At 38.7% G+C, this 18,157-nt stretch overlaps 1 protein-coding gene across 3 annotated transcripts; it reads left to right on the forward strand.

Moving 5' to 3' along the window:
- Positions 1-5,173: 5,173 nt before the first annotated feature.
- Positions 5,174-16,510, forward strand: LOC145693477 (uncharacterized). 3 transcript variants are annotated; one of them, XR_014132791.1, is made up of 5 exons: positions 5,174-5,919; positions 10,801-11,218; positions 12,967-13,126; positions 14,485-14,592; positions 16,329-16,510. XR_014132791.1 is itself a non-coding variant. In XM_081769512.1 (5 exons), the coding sequence occupies exons 3-5, from the start codon at positions 13,024-13,026 to the stop codon at positions 16,367-16,369; spliced, it is 252 nt and encodes an 83-aa protein (XP_081625638.1). In that variant the 5' UTR covers positions 5,188-5,919; positions 10,801-11,218; positions 12,967-13,023; the 3' UTR covers positions 16,370-16,510. The 3 variants fall into 3 exon arrangements, 2 of the variants coding, with proteins under 2 accessions (XP_081625639.1, XP_081625638.1); XM_081769512.1 differs by having other exon boundaries at positions 5,188-5,919; XM_081769513.1 differs by lacking the exon at positions 10,801-11,218 and having other exon boundaries at positions 5,185-5,919.
- Positions 16,511-18,157: the final 1,647 nt, after the last annotated feature.

Below are 18,157 nucleotides of genomic sequence, written 5' to 3' on the forward strand. Positions count from 1 at the left end.
TAGAAATTCACAAAATTATACGTATTTCTCTCATAATAAAAGAATATGTTTAAAAATCTGCAGAAAAGAAAATATAAACCATAAAATTTCGCCTGGTCCTCAGTGCTGTGGTGCGCGTTCGGAATCGTCATTTGTTTGTCACAATTGCATTGTGGTTTGTGGTATTGGAGGGAATACGTGAGGTTCAGCGGTGACGCAGTGGTAGGTTTTTTCGTTTTCGCGCGTGGTACTGTGTAGTCGAGTGATTACATAATCGCGAGTGAAGTGCTGAGTGTTATTAATTGACGTGTTTCATTAATTTGTTCTACTTGTGACAGTGATTCATTTAATTCATATTACGCATTATATGATATAGGGAAGTGTTAATCATGGCTGAACAATCGGGAGGAGACCCTCCTCCTGCACATTCCATGGTCACGGACCCTCCCACAGACACTACATTTGCTGATTCTGCAATCCCTATAGCGTCAGAGGTCACCGTTGAAACTATACCACCGGTAAATCTTTACCAAACCCATCACTTTCCTGATTTCGTAGTGCACGTGACATCTGATCCCTCTTCTAATACCAATCCAAATATTGGGCGCAAACACCCGTTACGTCTTGGTAGATTACTATTTCACAATAAGGTTCCAGGAATAAAATCTTTTCAACCTACGGGACGAAATCTAATTAAAGTGCTTTTTTATACCGGACAGCAAGCTAATGATTTTCTGACTAACCCGATTCTACGAGAAAATGGTTGGAAAGCATACATACCAACCTACGCCACACATTCCGTTGGCGTAATCACAGAAGTGGACACTGACATAACGGATGCCGAACTCAAAACAGATATAAAAAGTAGGGCAGAAATAACGCATATCCGCCGCATTCATCGCCGGCGCGATAATGAGTTCGTCCCCACCACCACAGTGGTACTTACTTTTGCTTCTCAAAATCTGCCAGAGGAATGCTCGCTCTACTATTCGAAATTCCGAGTAGCAACGTATATCCCCTCAGTCAAACAGTGCTGGGGGGGATGTTTCCGCCTGGGACACCGAAAAGTTGGGTGCCGCTCCAAACAAACAATATGCGCTAAATGTGGAGATTCACATGATACTAACACTTGCATCAAGCCACTTTGCTGCATCAATTGTCACGGACCGCATGCTGCCACTGAACGCACCTGCCCGGCCCGGAAACGACATGAGCGAATTAATCAACTTATGGTATTGGAAAAATTATCTTATAACGAAGCGCAAAAACGAGTGCCTCCTTTGCAGCGCTCATCTTCTAACTCTTCCTCGGGTGTACCTACCTCTAATTTCTACTCCCCACTCCTTGCACTACCTCAGCAGCTCACGCCCGAGCGCCAGCCAATTCCTTCCTCTTCCACGAAAGTTAACACCCTTTCTTACCACTATTCTCCCAAACCCCAACGACCTCCCTCTCGTAATGAAATAGAACTCCACGATGAACATCGCCACGTTCTTTCTCCAAAACGACGACGACCTACTGGACATGATCCTAACCAATCGGCTTCACAGAAGCAATCGTTTATTCCAACCTCGACCAATTACTCTTCCTCAGAAGCACGTGCCTTAATAGGTTCTCCAGGATACTCTCCGGTTAGACGGACTCGCACGTTCAGAGGAGATACCTTGTACACCGGCTCTTCGAAGCCAGTTTGGAACCAAGAAAGTGATACTAGTCATGCCAAGAAACAGGAACTATTACAGGAATTGCATCAGTTAACTCCCAAACTTCAGTCCGACACCCAGCCACTTACCGCATTAGATTTACAGGCGCTACTACTACGAATTATTCGCTTTCTGGAACACATCCAAGAATGACTCAGTTGCAGCAGTTAAGAATACTACAATGGAATCTCCAACAATTTCGTGGCAAGGAGGTGTTTTTATCGCAAATATGCCGCTTTTTTACTCCGGCTATCATACTGTTACAAGAAACCTGGACCCGCCTTGAAGACAACTTAAGAATTCCTGGATACCGAGTTTATCATCGTCCTCGAGATGACCACTACGGAGGGATCGCCTTGGGTATCCACACCTCCTTACCGGCTCGTGTTATCTCAACACTTCCACCAACCGGCTCAACAAAAATACAAGTGCTCGGAGTGCTATGTGCTGGACTCACTTTTATCAACATCTACGCCCCACCAGACAGCCCTCCTACAACTCATTACTGGCAACAATTATTTACTTCAATCCAAGGTCCCTGTGTTATTGGGGGTGATCCGAACTGTAAAAGTGTAAAATGGGGCAATCGTTACACCAACGTAGCTGCTCGGAACCTTCTCGCTGCAATGGACCATACAACTCACCTCATTGCAAATGATGGGACTGCTACTCGCCTCCCAAACCTCAATGGTTATCCCAGTGCGCCTGACATCACCATCCTCAGTTCTGCTCTGTATGCAAACCATAGTTGGAGTGTATATGGATATACAGGTGGCAGCGATCATTTTCCTATTATAACTACACTTGAAGGAGTTACTTTTCCGAGAACGCCCAAGGCTCACCTTTCGCCATATGCTCCAACCGTTTCTCGCATTTCTCAATCATACAATCGTACAACATACCAGAATACGACCGACGAACTTTTCCGGTATTTTTTAGTACAAGTCACTCCTATCAACGCCTCTTCTCTCATACATATTATAGAAGCAGCATCATCAGAAGCCTCCACATCTACTTCTCAAATTCCTGGCCAGACTCGAACCCGAACATCCCGTTCCCATTTTCCTTGGTGGAACAGACGTTGCCAACAACTCCTAAATGATAGTAAACAGAAGCAAAAGGCATTTTTTAAAGAAAAGAGTCAACAAACATATGTACTCTATCGCCAGTCCCAAGCGATGTATAAACGATACATCCAGCAATGTCGCAAACAACACTGGCAACAATTTTGTGCCACGCTCCACCCACAGGCTACTTCGTCTTCTATCTGGACGTTTATACGGAACCAAATTACAGGATCTCCTCCACGCGCAGTTCCTACTGACAGTCTACAGCCTTGGATTGATGAATTTCATCGCCTTCTCACGCCTCCAGAACCACTGAATGACAGACGAACTATACAACCTCTTCTTGATCCGGAGTGTGATTCACCAATCTACAAGAATATCACCATCCAAGAATTGAATCTGGTGTTAACTGCTCGGCGATCCACAGCTCCTGGGAGAGATCAGATTAGATATCGACACTTGTACGACCTATCTCCTTATGGTCGAGCCGCACTTCTTCAAATCTACTCTCAGATATGGAGGACAGGACACATTCCATCTTCATGGAAAGATTTAGCGGTAGTCCCTATACTTAAACCACACAAACCTATCGGGTTGGCTCAGAGTTATCGTCCGATTACTCTTATTTCATGCGTCGTGAAAGTTTTTGAGAAGATCATCCTCTCTAAATTGAACTGGCACTTGGAATATTTTTCAGTCTTCCCACCCACATTAACTGGTTACCGGAAAGGCATGTCATCTTTGGACTCGGTTGCTGCTCTTCTTCTCGATATCTGGAACACATTCCAACATCGACAGTGTTTGATTGCTGTTAAACTGGATCTGGAACATGCATATGACTCCATCATTCTCGATCGCCTCATCACTCACATGGCACAACTCCAACTTCCTACACCTTTTCTCCGATATACTCATAATTGGTTGGTACAACGTCGCATCTGCATCAAATACCATAACAGATATTCTTCTTATCGTTCAACATCATTGGGTATTCCTCAAGGCTCTAGTCTCTGTCCCACTTTATTTAATATATACACACTCTCTCTCCATCAACGACTTAGAAAACTGGTTCGTATTCAACAATACTGTGATGACATGTTGTTATATGTCAAAACTTCCAATATAGTGGACGGGATACGCATTTTGCACGACGCTCTCCTAGAACTTCACTCCTGGACCTCTGAAAACGGCATGTCAGTCAACTGGGCGAAATCTTCTTGCACTCTCTTCACCCGGAAACGTTTTCAACCTCCCATCCATCTCACGGTAAATAACACTCCTTTACCAGTTACACCTACTTTACAATATCTTGGTTTTCATCTCGATTCTAAACTAAATTGGAAGCATCATCTCAAAACAATAGCACTTAAAGCCCAACCTTATTTTAAGTTGCTGTCTTGCATCAGCCACAAGGGGTGGGGAACAGATATATCCTCCCTGCAACAAGTCAGTACCCAATGTGTGGATGCAAAACTTCAATATGGCGGAATATTACTCTCTCCACTACCCAAACGGATCAGCGAACATCACATCCGTTTTCAAGCCACAACACAGCGAATTATATTCCGACAACCAAAGACGGCACCTTCCTCAGCACTTTTAGAAGAAGCTGGAATAATTCCTTTCCCAGTGAAAACATATTTTGAGGCTAAAAAAATTCCTCCTTCAACGCATATGCTGCACCTCATCCCTCTTATTACCGAAATTACAATTCCTATACAATAGCAATCATCATACCCGACTTCCATATTATAAACAGCTACCTTGGATTTATCGAGCATTCGTTAGTATTCATAACAGGCTCAATCAATTGCATCGATGACCGAAACTACCATGTTATACTGCACAATATTATACTCTTCTACATTCTCCCACACTTGAGCAACCGGTGGTCTCTTTCAAACGTCTTCGCTTCACTCAGCCTCAGATAGTGCGCCATCTCTGGGAACATCACATTCAATCGCATCACTCCAATAGCATTTTAATTTACACGGATGCTTCTAAACAGCATACCGAACAAGGATCTGTGGTTGGAGCAGGAATTTATATACCAGCGCTTAATTACGCAGAGACTCACAGACTTCCACCGAATACCTCCATCTATTTAGCAGAAAGCTGGGCAATTCGCACGGCATTGAAAGTCGCCCTACAACGAAAACTACCTAACGTGGGAATTTGTAGTGATAGCCTTAGTGCGTTACAAGGAATATGTAGAACCCCATGGGCATCTGCCAATACATGGTTACACATCAATATTCGCCAACAGCTTCGAATATTACATAATAATCATCAAGTGGTTACGTTAATTCATACGCCCTCACACTGCGACATCCCCGGGAACGAAGTTAGCGATATCCTGAGCAGATATGCAACACAACATGGCACACCGATAGATCTCCGGCTCCCAGCATCTTCTTTCACCGAGATGCTGCTACAGAAACGGCAAACCGAATGGCGAACCTACCAACAACAACAACGATCAGGACCAGGAATTTATTATTGGCAACTAGAACCGACTCCCACCACGAGAAAATGGGAGGCCCCTCATAATTGGACAAGAAAACATCATTGTTTATATTCTCGCCTTCGTCTACATACTGCTCAGACTCCCATCCAGCAATATAAACAGCAGCAGCGCCCCTCACGCTTGTGTTATTGTGGACTAACTGAAGGTTCTATTGACCACCTGACCTTTCAGTGCTCTATAACGCCTGGCTACCGTCCGATACTCAACACAGTCATTCATTCTGTTTATTTCACAAGCCCCGTAACAGTGTCTTTCTTACTAGCTAACAAAAACCACCTTATTCTGTATCATCTGCTTCAATATTACATAGTGAACAACTACGACTTGTAATGGTGTCAAAGTGATCAACAGTGCAGTGCTCATGTTATTCATCGCAGTTTGTAATATATAGTTTCTTCGACATAGTTAGTGTTCCGCATGAAGTGATTGTTTCTATTGTGTTTGTTTATTTTGTTCCCAAATTGATCCTGGACCATTCATCTCTACAAGTATAGATACCCATTTAACCGTCTGTATTGCTCAGCGGACGAGTTCCTGGAGCATCAAAACATTGAGAGAGAGAGAGAGAGAGAGACGCAGTGGTAGATGTTAGTGAAATATTAAGTGTTCCAACAGATTTAAGTCTGCAGCATAATTGATTTCGGTAAGTGTGTGAAATGAAAGTTTTAGTGGTTTAAAAAAAAAAGAGTTGTTGTTATTCTAGTTGTAAAAAAAAAAAAATGATGAAATGGTGATCATACAGCCGTAGTACTCAATGTTTAAAGTTCAACAGAGCAGGAATGCTATGAACAATGGATTAATATGGGCAGATTTACAATAGGTCGGAATCTTTTAAAATATTTTTCACTTTTTATGTTTCAGATAATTATCTAAAACCTTCTTACTGTTATTTCATGCTGAAATTATGGCGTACAGTTTAAGAATAAGCACGCAAACTGATTTACCATAAAACCTGCATTGTACCTGATGTACCAAACTGATAAGCAGCCATTCAGTGTCCAGCACCAGCCTCTGGGATTTTGTTAAGAGCGAAGATGAGCAAATATTGTCTAGTTATTTTTTACTAGATTTGGAGCACTAGTGTTACAAAACGCTACTCAAAACTTATAACTGATCGACTGAAGGGGCTTAGAAGCCCCGCAGGGCAAGTTGTTTTCTTCTTTGAAGTGACACATGATTTGCATGGGGAAGGTTCTAGATTACTGGTCCCCGATGTGGATTAGTAGATGGGTAGATTTCTTTCTGTACTAAAGTTTATACATTTAACTTATACAGTATTGCCGAGCGAGCGTTAGCGAGTGAAGGCGGGTTAGAGCCCCGCAGGGCACGTTGTTTTCTGTCTTTATTACTGCTCAATGGGAAGGGGGACCAGTAATCTAGAACCTTGCCTTTGCACTGCAACCATTGTTTCTAACCATTTCCCAAATCTTCAGATACAACACTTACCATCTCGTTCCTAACTTGTATTCAGCCGCCTTCTGCCTTAGCAAATAGTTCCACCATAACATACTTTCCTATGTTACTTACTCCCACATATGGTTTATGAAATTGAATGAAATGAAATATCTAGTTTAACGTCTCACGATTGTGCACCGAGGCTAAGGGTAACGGTGATGATCAGAAATGAATGAAATGGTGGAATGAAGAAAGTGGGAGGAGACGGGAGAACCCGAGAAAACCCACGCACACGGTGTTTGTCCACCACAGAGTTCACTTGGCGCGAGCTGGGATCGAACCTGGGACCCCAAGCACCAGAGATAAACGCTCTACCTCTGAGCCACCGCGGCCCCATTTTGGTTTATGAGTTTAAACAATTATATTACCGTTTCACTATTTTACTACTAATATTTTTCGACCTATAAATTTTTCTTTTGGTAGAGCCGTCTGCTAAAGTTAACCCGCCAAGGTGTTAGTTAGCGAAATTGATGAACATTGATTATTTTCAATTAAAACTGCTTTCATCATATGTTTTGTGTTTCTTTTCTGTTGTGAAGTGACTTAAGCAAACACAACAGTGTTGCACTTAAAAGCAGCGCAACAGAATCTGCCTTTTTACAAATTTTAACCTGACGTATCTCATGCAAATTTCATCATAGTGTTGAAACTTGCAAAGACGATGCAATGAAACCGTTTAAAGGGTACGGTGGAGGCTTTTCTTTTTTTTTTTTTTTACGTAGCTTGAGTTACATCTCTCCACTATATTAATGTTTCTATTAAAAGTGGTTTATTTACTTTACGAAATGTAGGTACCTGAGCGAGCGAACGGTGTTAGAAGCCCCCCGAACATATTTGCGAATTACAACTACAAATAATAGTCGAACCCCTTCAAAACGTAACGGAGGTTGAAAGGTTAGAATTTCCAAATATCGAGACTGTGAGGCGTGATACGGGTTATCAGGCACCAGTAACGAAAGATTTTATGCGAAGAACTAAAGTCTTAATGAAATTCAATTAGGGGGTTGCTTTTTGTTTCTCCTCCAGTCTTTTACGGTAGTGATATTGATTAAGAAAAAACAGGGTTGGCTGGTTTAAACCAGCTGTTTTTTTCATTCATTACTCAAAAAGATTATACTACAAAAGCAACTCTTTTTATGTAAGTTTATAAATGTTTGTTTTGTGATTTTTTTTTTGTAGTTATTATTGTTATGTAATTGCAATCAAAGAAGCATTCTAAATATTGTTTTGTTTCAATGTTTACTATTAATAAAATACATCGAAATTCCGTACTTTGTGTGTGGGGGGGAAGGGTCATACAGACCCCACGAGAGGCATTTAGTGAAATGAGAAGTATCTTCGATATCTATTTATGTATAAATGAGTCTGAGCCAAAGTGGACCCAAATAATTCGTATCTTTGTGATATGCAAATTAAGTCGTTGTATTTCTTTAATTTGGACCAATATAAGTCGTTGTTAACTAACTTGAATTAAATTAGTTCTTCTGTACTCCGTAGTACTTTGAAATTGTCCATATGTAATTCAGTATAATGGTTTCACTTGTGCAACTGTTTATCTTTTTGTCCTTCTGAAATGACTCTTGAGAGCTATATCAAGAAGCATGTAAAGATCAGTACAACGTATTTTTATCAGGATTCCTTCGTGAGTGAGTCGGCAGACGTATCGCATTTGTGGCCAATTAGTCCTGGTTCCGAGTTCAAATGGAGGACAATTTCTATCGGATGTAACTCGAGAAGCAGTTTTTATTCCGCTTTAAGCTTATGTGACCCCTTCCAGCATAACCCGGCTGTTGCATAATAACATCAAGGCGAAACAAACTTATTTCTGTCCATATATGATATGAATATATAGAGCAAATTATTTAAACCAAATAAACCTGGTTTAAACCCCAAAAAACCGGTTTTTTTGTTTTTTTCAATAAAAACCATGGTTTTTGCCAACCCTGAAAAAAAATGACTTAGTTGCGTTACGAAATATAGCTGAGCGAGCGAAAGGGGTGAGAAACCCCGCATTTTTTTTCTTTCTTTCATTAGCACAATGGTTCACTGAGCTGCAGTTGGGGGAAATACTAAATGCCATCCCAGTTAGGCAACTGCACTCTTCACGCACTTTATTGTATTTTATTCGCAAAATACGCAAACCTAATTTAATGCTAATATATTAAAATATACTAGTTTGGATTTTTTTATGACAACGACTTGTAATATAAGAAAAGATAAAAGTATTGCAGTAACTCAAATTGTAAAAGCTGAGCGAGGGTTGTATTCTGAAAAGAGGAGGAAAAGAGAAAAACAATATGTGTGAAGGGTAATATTGGATGGAACAGGTTACCTTAGTCTTAATCTGCACGGTGTGATTTACGTAAAAGTGGCAATTCGCAAATATAATCGAAAAATATGGATGACTATCCCAGTCATGTGTTTCTTTTATTTATATATTTTGTCAGCTTAAACAAAAGGTCTAGTGAGCTTTTGTCCTACACCCGCCAGTGAGTGATGGAAGGCGGTGTTGGATGTAAAAGTAATGGAAAGCTACAACGTATTGTGCTTACTGCTCATAAATCCTTGTTATTGCCAGGGTTGGCAGAAACCATGTTTTGTCGAAAGAAAAGAATTTGATTAAACCATATTGTTTTCACATTGTTACTTTTTGTTCAAATTGATTTCTTTATTTATTTAGGTTACATATAACTAAGTTTGTGTAGCCTTAACATCCTTATGCAACAGGAGGTTGATGAGCCCTTTCACAACATAAAAGGCTGCTCCGAAAGTAGACATCAATAAAAATGACGTAATAAAGTTAAGTCATGCGCTTAAAATACAAGTTTTCGTAAAAAGCACCTTGTTCGGTTTGGTGCAATCAGTACATTAGCATAATTACAATCTGATTTTTTACTAGGGAACAACAGAATTTGGGCTTCGCCCACTTCACTTTATTCTAATACGGATAGTATTCTGTGAATCTGGATTGTCCAGTTTCAGTACAGAGCTGGGCGGTATATATATATTTTACATCGAAAAGCTCCCGCTTTAATCGTGCCGGTGTGATTTTTCATAAGCAGATATTTTGCATATTAATTTTCCTAGGGTTATGCCCTAGGCTAAAGGAGACTGATGATGATAATAAGTGAAATGGTGAAATGAAAGAAATGTAAGGAAATGGGAAAACCCCGAGGAAATCAACACACATGGTGTTAAAATTTATTTTATTGTCACTGTATAATAGCCAGTTCGCTAAAAGCGACGTTTATTTCTTAAAAAAGGCTGGAACTTTAAAATTAAAACTGAAGAGTCCAATTGATAAGATGTGGATGTAGCCAATAAGGTTTCGCAACTTCTAGTTCTGAAACTTAGTCGACTATGATCCTGCCAAGTTCGGTCACCAAATACCTGGGACTAGTTCTGTTAAAAAAAAAAAAAAAAAAAAAAAAAAAAAAAAAGCTCGCTCACCTCAATAATCTGTACAGTGATTTCACTTGTGCAGTTGTCTTTCTAAAATAATTTAAAATATTCACAAGTACGCAAGATCAATATAACACATTTCTATCAGGTCTCCTCTGTACATGAGTCTACAGAGGGTCGAGCTAGGTCTTGGGTTCGGGGCCAGGCGGAGGACAGTTTTTCTTGGGTGCAAACTGGGTAAGTGATTTGATCCCACTTTAAGCTTTAGGTTCCATCCTTCATAAGGTCTCCGCTGTTACATAAAGATGTTAAGGACAATCTGGGCTTGGAGTGTAGGGTCTCTCAGTAGCATGGCTATATGAGACGTGGAACTACAGCTTAACGTGGAATCTGAGTCACATGAGCACCCATCGCGAATTCGAGTCTCCCGCATCAAAGGCGCGTACGTTAACCATACAGCCATGAGGGAGCTTGCTAAGGTCAAACGAAATTAGTTCTATTCACATGTAATCTAAATAATTAAAGCAAATCAATTTAAACCAAAAAACCTGGTTTAAACACTAACAAAAAAGGTCTGGTTTTAAACTCAAAGCTGTTTCTGTTTTCAAACATGGCTTTTGCGAGCCCTGCTGAAATTTCAAGCATTGATTTTTTTCATTAATTCTAGGAAATGGAAAGAAAGAGAAAATCCGCAGATTGCATATCTTCGAGGCATTTACGAAGACGGATAAAAGAAGAGACAGGTGAATTGATGTTAACAATCTGTGAGAAGACTGTATCATCAGATAAGGAAGTTAATATTGAATCAAACAATGGAAAGTCCCCGATCACTGGTTACGTGTCAGCAAATGTTCGAGGTAATACTTTAGTTGTGGAGGAACCCCTATATTCTTCACAGAGGCTAACATATGATGAAAGCATATCGGGAAGTGGATTGTCTTCAGAAGAAAAGTTAGACACTATTGGAACGTTCAAGACGAATGATAACCAACCAGTAGAGGAATATAACGGAAGCTCAAACGCTGGATGACCTCTATGAGTGTGAGAGGAGGATTGCAAATGATCCAGCATTTAGGAGACGTTTGGTATGTTTAGCTCCGTATTTGTTGAATATATTTAGTTACGAGAAGAAAATGTATGTTTTCTTACAAACGACAAATATAAGGTTGCCACCTACCGCGAAAAGCCAGTGAATTTGAAGATTCTGGAAAAGTCAGGGATTTCTTTTTTAAAAAACGGGAAATTTGAGCTTAACTGAAAACAAGAATCACTGCCAAACCAGTTTGTTTCTGTATGTCTTATTGTAAAGGAACCCATACTGTTCTTATGGGCGAGACAGATAGTATCCCCATTTCTGTTGGCTGAGCACTAAAAGAAGTAAACTATTACGTGATTAAAAGAAGAGCGGTAGTTCGGTTCTCCTATGTTATACATATAAATTATAGGTAACAGGACATGTGCGAGTCATGTACATTTGTCAAATCGAAGTATTTTAACTTACAATTGTGCAATTTTTTACTACTCATTTTTGTTATGCTGGTGATCACTTTTAAATGTATAAGGAACGTTTGTGGCGTAACTTGCTTGCAGTTTTAGGTCCCATGCTGTGAAATTTTAAATTTAAATTAGAGTAGTAACAATCAGTTTTTCAGTTCTTGTTGTTGATCATCATCTTGAAATTTACGTTTTCCTTTTAGTTTAGGTTTCTTGTAATGTAAACGTGCATACAGAGGTAGACTACTGTATTTTTGTGGTGCACTAATGGTAATGTAAATTGTGCTAAGCTTCAGACTGAAAGTTGCCAAATAGAGATACATGTTTATACCTTCTGTAATATTTAAAATATTCTTATGCTTCTACAATTCCTTACTTAGCTCTTCTTATCCACTATAGTATAGCTGAAGTGTGTTATTTATTTTCAAAATTCGAAAGTACCCATTTGAGTAACTTAGTGTAAAATTTTGTGAGAAAACTTGGAGTAAGGGAGTTTTGAAATCCCAAAAGAGTAGCCAGCGTCAAATATGTTTCTAATTCAGTTTTATTAACGATATGTGTATGTTTAAGATGTAGCAGGCCCGTTGCCACAGGAGACTACGAAGCGCTAAGACCCTTCTAGAACATTTTTTAAAAACGTTGATCATGGTTACATATGTGCTCAGCCAATATGTTCTTTAAAAAAACCTACATACGGAAAAAAATCATCAATAAAAGAGGCATTTACCATACCTACAACAGACAAATCAATCAACATTTTTCAAAAAACAAACCACAAGAGACACCAAATGAAACTAATAAATTTACACAACCAGACAACCGGCTTGAATGTGTCGGATACACCTTGAGTGCCTAAAAAATTTGCTTTATTTCTTTCTTTTTTATCTTGATTTAATTTCTTTTTTCTTTTTTTCTTGTCCACACCGTCGGAGACAAACATTTAGCCGAAGCCCAGTCTTCGAAAATTTTTTGTTGTGCGATAAAGCTTAGTATGTATCGTGAATATAATGGTATATGTTCTCGCTATGTGTACAATATATTGAGTATATTTTGGTGTTTCTTAATGTCCGAGAAATATTTTTAACTGAAACATTGAAAACAACCAACTTCGATAAGAATAAAGTATACTTTAATGTGTTAGTATCGCTATTGTAATTTAAATACTTTTTTCAAAAATAATTACAAAGAATACCTCTAAAAAAAAAATTATGAAGTTCATAACGTTTAAAGTGCTAAGACCTGATAATCCCTGAAATTACCAAGTTTGCAATCAATAGAATTTTATATTTGTACTCTGATAAATTTGGTGCGTAATTTAATGTTAAATGTTATATTTCAGATTGCAGAGCTCCGTAAGATAGGGGGTACTAATATTGACAGTATTGTTACGAATATAATGAAGCGAATTCTAACCAACATGTTAGCAGCGGAAATAAGTTGGACAGGCGGAAAGACGAAGACATCATTCTCAGCCCTTGCACTTTGTGATGTTCTTACAGGTAATATATTATGATTTATTATATATTTTCTTTTATTATTATTTAATACGATTAACTAGAATTTGTATGTGTTTCCACTCGATTCGACCATCCACCACAAAAATTATCCAGAGGTTAGTATTGTAAGACAATTCTCCGAAGTAATTTGTTCACAGAGCTCAGTTTTTCCAAAGAATTTGTATGAGAAAATAAATGTCGATATGTTTCGAGAATTTAAATTGAGGATTGTGAATTTAGTATTTTATACCAGCTTACATAAAATTATTCTCTTAGTTTCTTGATACTCACTACTTGTTTAATATCATAATTGACTTTTCTTAAAATTTAATGATCGTGAACTGTTGTTTCATTCTATTTTAAAATTTATTTTTGAGAAAGAAGAATGGATGGTAGATTTTTTTATAATGTTGAGCAGATTGCGTTATCCAGGAGATTTTTTTTTTTAATCATGATATAGTACACAAATATTTCTCATGTTTTGGAAAACCTCTAAACTTAGTTATAAGGTAGAATTAGAAGCTACCACGTGTCTGAAATGCTTCGTGATTTTAAATAAAATTAGGATGTTGTTTTTGAAATACACTAAAGTCCTACAAGTTATGGGATAGCGGTATAGAACCACCTCATGTGTTGCGGAAAACAAATATAAATGCAGATAGCACTCGACTTCTGTTACTTGAACTTCTGTAAAAGGTCATTGACCGTGATGTTGCTTCTACGACGAAAACTATCAATGTGTGTGTTGCTCTTGATAACTGCCAATATGCCGGATAGCCATACTGATCATGATCCCAGTTGATACGAACTGATGGTAGAGTGCGTATGTGGCGGAGACTCTAGACGCCGTAGACTCAAGTTGTCAACAAGGCAGTTACAAGCTTGTGGCCTGTAATTATGTGGTGCGTGTTTATATGGCATTCTTGGATCCTCGAGTCCGATTGACCTAGAAAATATCAGCAAGCCAAAATTATTCGCGATTGATTTGCAGAGCATTCTAAACAATGAATCGGCCAACTATACTGCTAGACATAAAGTTAATAGAAACATGTACGATATCATCGTACGAACCATTTGTGCACACGTTTTACTTGCAACAATCACGTCATAATAGCCAACAACCAAGACTTTATGAAGGATTTCCACGGACTTGTCGAGTCCATGCCATTCCAAGTTGCTGAACTCGCCATTCTCGAGAAGGCATAGCACGATAGACCTATTATCTTTGTATCCCATAACTTTTGGAACCTCATTTCACCTATTGAAATGCATGTCGAATATTTCATATTCCTTCTTGTTATCACACATATCTATTGCAGAAATTTGCCAGTTTTTCTCATTCAGAAATATTATATTTCCAGAGACAGTGAGGCAACACGCGTCCTGCAAATTTGCTACAGATGCTGAGATCAAAAGACCAGTTCAAAGCTGGCTTCGTCACGCAATGGAAAGAATGAAAAGAGAGAAACGTAAGTAACATATTGACACTTTTAGGTTTGTAAATTGCTTGCTCTTGCTTAGTCGACGTGGTGAACGGAAGCTTCAAGCAATGAATTATAATACAGAAAATTATTCTGTATTATAATGTATTGTTGATGTCGCACCAAAGACACCATTGTGCGACCCTACTTAATAGTTCAGAAAAGTCGTTGTAAAATTAATAATACACTCTCTTTGCATGTGTAACGCACCCGCGATAGGCATGGAAACCCATTTACGAAGTGGGATGTGTCTACTAAATACGTTTTATGACTTTTAACGCGCGCCAGTGTAGATGGCTATTGTAATTATTATAGTTCTGTATTTTTATCTCCATACAGGTCAGGCAGTCTTCGTTTTTAATGTTGTTTTGCCATGTCCCAAGAAATCCTACACGATATACTTTCACATAAACTATAAACATGCCAAAAGACTGCTTGGGGGCGATCGTCCTTCGGGATTCTACAGGGTGTTTACTGGAGTTGACGTCTAGACTTACAAATTTTCAAAACAACAACCTGGATTTAAAAAAAAAAAGTCATACTATGATATTCAAGAAGCTCTAAAATGTGTTGATAAAACTAGTTCTTCAATATTCTGATGGAAAGAATGCATAGAAACTAGTGGGTTAAAAAAAAAAAGGAAACACTATTGATTTTCTTTCTCGAATTACCAAGTTCTTTCAATGTTTGACCAATTAATTTTATCATCACCTACACCCAGGTAATGGGACTGCCATCTTGAAGGGTCTCAAAGGAAATCTTTACATTTCTCCAGTATTAGACAATAATTTCCAGTACATTCCAATATTTCCAGTAAGAAAATCAAATACCAGTAGATTACCAGTATTTCAAGTACCAGTAGACACCCTGTTCTACACCACAGTTGATTCACATTATCTTCATTGTGTGTGTGTGTGTATGTGTGTGTGTGTCCAGCGGAAATCTTGTTCTTTTTTGTACGGTTCGGGTAATTTTTGGTCATCCCATTGCAAATACTTGTATCAATATTGTATTTTGTTTATTACTTAGTTGCTCCTTTCTAACTTCTATCTCAAGGTTTGTAACAAAGTAATGCTAGTAATTTGGCTTCATATGTTCCGTTTTCCACTTTTTACATGACATCTGATACAAAAGAAAGTAAATGAATTCAATGGATAGAGTTTTTTTTTCTTTCATTGAAACAATTTTTTACTTACGTCAAGGGATAGTAATGTTCAACAATGAATAAAAGAGACAAACGTCATTATCCAAAGCTCGAACTGGAATGTGTGTGTGCCTCGATTGGCCTGGACAGTTAGCTATGTTGCTTGTCTTTGCCTTTTGGCTTGATTACTGATTTAAATGCTAACTATATATTCATCGCTATGCGAACTAAATCCAAACTTGGTGTGCTTTCTCTGCTTTTTAAAGTTCGTTGTTGGTTTATAATTAATACTTAGTATTATATTCACTTCTTGTCAGAAACGCGACTGATTCGCAGCATCACATGTACTTACATATTTCTAGCGAAAAGATTTTTCAATTCAAGCAAAACAGGTCTCATTGTCTTATGACTGGATCATAATAATAAAGCGAGTAATTCCAACAAGTGTCATCTCCCTACTACTTTCCATACATCCATACGTATTTAACGTAATTATTAGATTTTTCTGTGGCTAATTTTTTATGAATATTTGCACTCACTTCGTCTTTTAACAGAATTTTTTTCCTTTTCCATTTTGTAGGGAAAGGGGATGAACAAAGCGCGATGTTGACAGGCAAATGAACACACATAAAGTGCGATGTGACTGAAGCCGGGATGAACATGCAAATGCTCACATTATAAAACCCTAGATGTATATTTTGAAAGGGTGAAAAAATCCCTTCATGTATGATAGCTTTTGAATAAAAGATTGTACGTGTGTAACCCATTTGTTTTATTAAGCATATCTTTCTTTGCTACACAGATGCTAGATAACTACGATCCAAACGTGACCTTCGGTTATTAATGATTAATTAGGTTCATGTTTCAGAAAAGGCAGTTTTTTTTTCCTAGTTGAATCATGTTCCATTCTTATTTTCTTTCTATCCCTTGAGGAGAAATTTACAGCTGAACAACACTAAGTTAGTTATTATTACAAGTAATGTGGAAAAATACTATATGCAGATAACTTATATATTGTAAATAGCTACATCTTCGCTCTTATTTCGCATAGTCCCATATATGACTATGTTGAATCGTACAGATCACTTTGTCACAAGGAAGACGTCTGAAGGATTTGATGATGATACAATGTGGCGTCAAGCATCCACTGGCTACATTTTGCAGTTTATCCCGCCAACAAGGAGATTGTCCAAAGGCACCAATTGATATATTTTCCCACGAAATTTAAATTTACCTAACCATAGCTAATATCATTGGAAACGTTACTGCGGTAATAGAGAGTGCAAGTCAACGAGTCAAACATTTGCTTTTGAAATGTTTACCTATAGCCAGTGGCGTATTTAGGGGGGTGGCTTCCGGGCTTAAGCCCCCCCGAAATCTTACTTAGTATAGTAAAGTAAATGAAATATCTTGCAGAATTTTCACATTTCGAGGGAAAGCTCCCCCCCCGAAAGATAGCAAAGCCCCTCCCGAAACAAAATCGTAAATACGCCACTGCCTATAGCCTATAAATATGTACCTGACGGGACTCACTGGGACTTTGAAGCGGAAGTTCATGTACAGGCCACCATGTGGTATTGCACGATAGCTCTATCGGTAATTACAGAGTGAAGCTATTGGTTATTTTTAGGCTCTGGCTTTTCAAAGGCGCCTCTCAAGTAGCTACACGTGAAATAACACATATTCCGTTTGATTTGCACTGTACATTGTGTTTGCAAATCTGAAACCAGAGCCTGAAAACAGTCAATAGATTCACATCGTCTTTTCTGGTGCAATGCTACACGGTTACACATGAGCTTCCGTTTGAAGTCCCGTAGGATTCTCATCAGGATTTCACGGATGTCTCAGGAGTCCCACGGGATCGTCCCGGGATTATCCCATTCGCGTACCTGGTTCTGCCTGAGGATATCCTCTGGTTTCCTACGGGATTCTTCCTGCATGACTCCCGCTGGAGTCCCACGGGTCGTCCCGTTTCCCGGGACAAACGCGGACATCTGGAATTCGCGTGTCAGTCCCATGGATGTCGCAGGAGTCCTATGGGAGCGTCCCGGGATAGTCCCGTTTTCCCGGGCGGGAGGGCCATGGGACATCCTAGGGAAGATTTTGTGCTGTTAGGGGTAGAATTATGTATACAAAGTTGTCAGATCATGGTAATAAAACTAGTTGTTTGTCTTTCCACACTGTACTATGCAAGGGAGTTTTTGAAGTTTAATTCCTCCTGTAAGATACGGAAAAATAAATATTTACTATATTATGATATATATACAAAAATCACACTTGTCATGGAATGTTATGAGATTAAATGTTTGAATCATTTCCTTCTTGAAATTTTGCGAACGCCACTGACTTCCCATATTACTACATAGGTAGTTCACCCATTAATTACATATGAATTACTGTAATTAGTTT

The sequence above is a fragment of the Thermobia domestica genome, chromosome 8 (assembly GCF_964235325.1).
Source record: "Thermobia domestica chromosome 8, izTheDome1.hap1.1, whole genome shotgun sequence".
Taxonomy (NCBI): domain Eukaryota; kingdom Metazoa; phylum Arthropoda; class Insecta; order Zygentoma; family Lepismatidae; genus Thermobia; species Thermobia domestica.

Bases quoted from the DNA above. Each gene is read 5' to 3' on its own strand.
- LOC145693477 (XM_081769513.1), top strand. From the start codon at position 13,024: ATGAAGCGAATTCTAACCAACATGTTAGCAGCGGAAATAAGTTGGACA. The intron at 13,127-14,484 runs GTAATATATTAT...TTATATTTCCAG, and splicing joins ACTTTGTGATGTTCTTACAG to AGACAGTGAGGCAACACGCG. The intron at 14,593-16,328 runs GTAAGTAACATA...TCCATTTTGTAG, and splicing joins AAGAATGAAAAGAGAGAAAC to GGAAAGGGGATGAACAAAGC.